The sequence below is a fragment of the Nannospalax galili genome, unplaced genomic scaffold (assembly GCF_000622305.1).
Source record: "Nannospalax galili isolate Female #2095 unplaced genomic scaffold, S.galili_v1.0 scaffold760, whole genome shotgun sequence".
Taxonomy (NCBI): Eukaryota; Metazoa; Chordata; class Mammalia; order Rodentia; family Spalacidae; genus Nannospalax; species Nannospalax galili.
The window spans coordinates 1,314,918-1,316,628 of record NW_008347555.1 but is presented as its reverse complement, the minus strand read 5'-3'; the positions used below and the strand labels follow the sequence as shown (position 1 = coordinate 1,316,628).

Here is a 1,711-nt window from a genome sequence, read left to right as displayed (position 1 = left end):
TTTTTTTTTTTTTTTAAGTCTTCTAGAACTTCAGCATCATACTATAGAGTATATTTTTATTCTTCTGAAAGAAGAAACCCATCTATGTTTTCACTGAAATTTTGATGCACTCAACCATCTAGCCCTTGAATTTAAATGTTTTTAAGTCCAGTATGACATTCCCTTTGTTAAATTTTAGCATGGAAAGCTACTTTTTAAGTATCTAAATGCAGGCTCTGCATACATCTGGAATCTGTTTAAGATATGTAATGAATTCCTTGTAAGTTTGAGATCTTAAGTGGTTTTTTAATCAACATGATGCATAAGTTTTTTTTTTTCGTACAAAAACGGCATCTACTTAAAGGGATTTATGACTAAAATTGCTTATTTTTCTACAGAGTTGTCTGCTGGTTCTCAGCTTGAAGAAGATTCTACAGTCCTTATTGATCCTTTTTCTTGGCGTTACCATTTTTGAAGCAAAGTTAACTTAGCTTTCTAGTTTGAGCTTTCTTTTTGGCCGTCTTTAAAACAATTTTTTTAAGTCTATAAAATAGACAAGAGATAGTTCTACAATGTCCAAGTCATTCCAGCAGTCATCTCTCGGTAGGGACTCACAGGGTCATGGGCGTGACCTGTCTGCGGCAGGAATAGGCCTTCTTGCTGCTGCTACCCAGTCTTTAAGTATGCCAGCATCTCTTGGAAGGATGAACCAGGGTACTGCACGCCTTGCTAGTTTAATGAATCTTGGAATGAGTTCTTCATTGAATCAACAAGGAGCTCATAGTGCACTGTCTTCTGCTAGTACTTCTTCCCATAATTTGCAGTCTATATTTAACATTGGAAGTAGAGGTCCACTCCCTTTATCTTCTCAACACCGTGGAGATGCAGACCAGGCCAGTAATATTTTGGCCAGCTTTGGTCTCTCTGCTAGAGACTTAGATGAACTGAGTCGTTATCCAGAGGACAAGATTACTCCTGAGAATTTGCCCCAAATCCTTCTACAGCTTAAAAGGAGGAGAACTGAAGAAGGCCCTACATTGAGTTATGGTAGAGATGGCAGATCTTCTACACGGGAGCCACCATACAGAGTACCTAGGGATGATTGGGAAGAAAAAAGGCACTTTAGAAGAGATAGTTTTGATGATCGTGGTCCTAGTCTCAACCCAGTGCTTGATTATGACCATGGAAGTCGTTCTCAAGAATCTGGTTATTATGACAGAATGGATTATGAAGATGACAGATTAAGAGATGGAGAAAGGTGTAGGGATGATTCTTTTTTTGGTGAGACATCGCATAATTATCATAAATTTGACAGTGAGTATGAGAGAATGGGACGTGGTCCTGGCCCCTTACAAGAGAGATCTCTCTTTGAGAAAAAGAGGGGCGCTCCTCCAAGTAGCAATATTGAAGACTTCCATGGACTCTTACCGAAGGGTTATCCCCATCTGTGCTCTATATGTGATTTGCCAGTTCATTCTAATAAGGTGAGTTAAAGCAACAGATGCTTCTAATTTCTTTTACATTGTAGTGCCTATTCTGTATTTACCTATATCTTTTACTCTAATTCTATAGTCTGATGACATTGAGTTGATCAAGAATTGTTATACTTTTGAGAACACTTTATTTGGAAGGTAATTGTTTTTGAGCATTTTAAACCAGGGCTTTACATTAATACAATCTGCCTAGAATGCTTCTGGCCACAAAGGTGTCATCCACTGGGATTATCTTGTTT

The 1,711-nt window shown here is 38.1% G+C and overlaps 1 protein-coding gene across 8 annotated transcripts in view; it reads left to right on the top strand.

Moving 5' to 3' along the window:
- The window catches only part of Matr3 (matrin 3), a 33,610-nt gene that overhangs the window by 12,039 nt on the left and 19,860 nt on the right, over positions 1-1,711 (top strand). For 6 of the 8 annotated variants that reach the window (XM_008844300.2, XM_029568911.1, XM_008844302.3 and 3 more), the window contains exon 2: positions 378-1,463. The exons of the other annotated variants lie outside the window; for them this stretch is intronic. In XM_008844300.2, coding sequence (XP_008842522.1) covers positions 552-1,463 — 912 coding nt within the window. In that variant the 5' untranslated portion in view covers positions 378-551. The remainder of the gene's footprint in view (positions 1-377; positions 1,464-1,711) is intronic. 8 annotated transcript variants of the gene reach the window in all.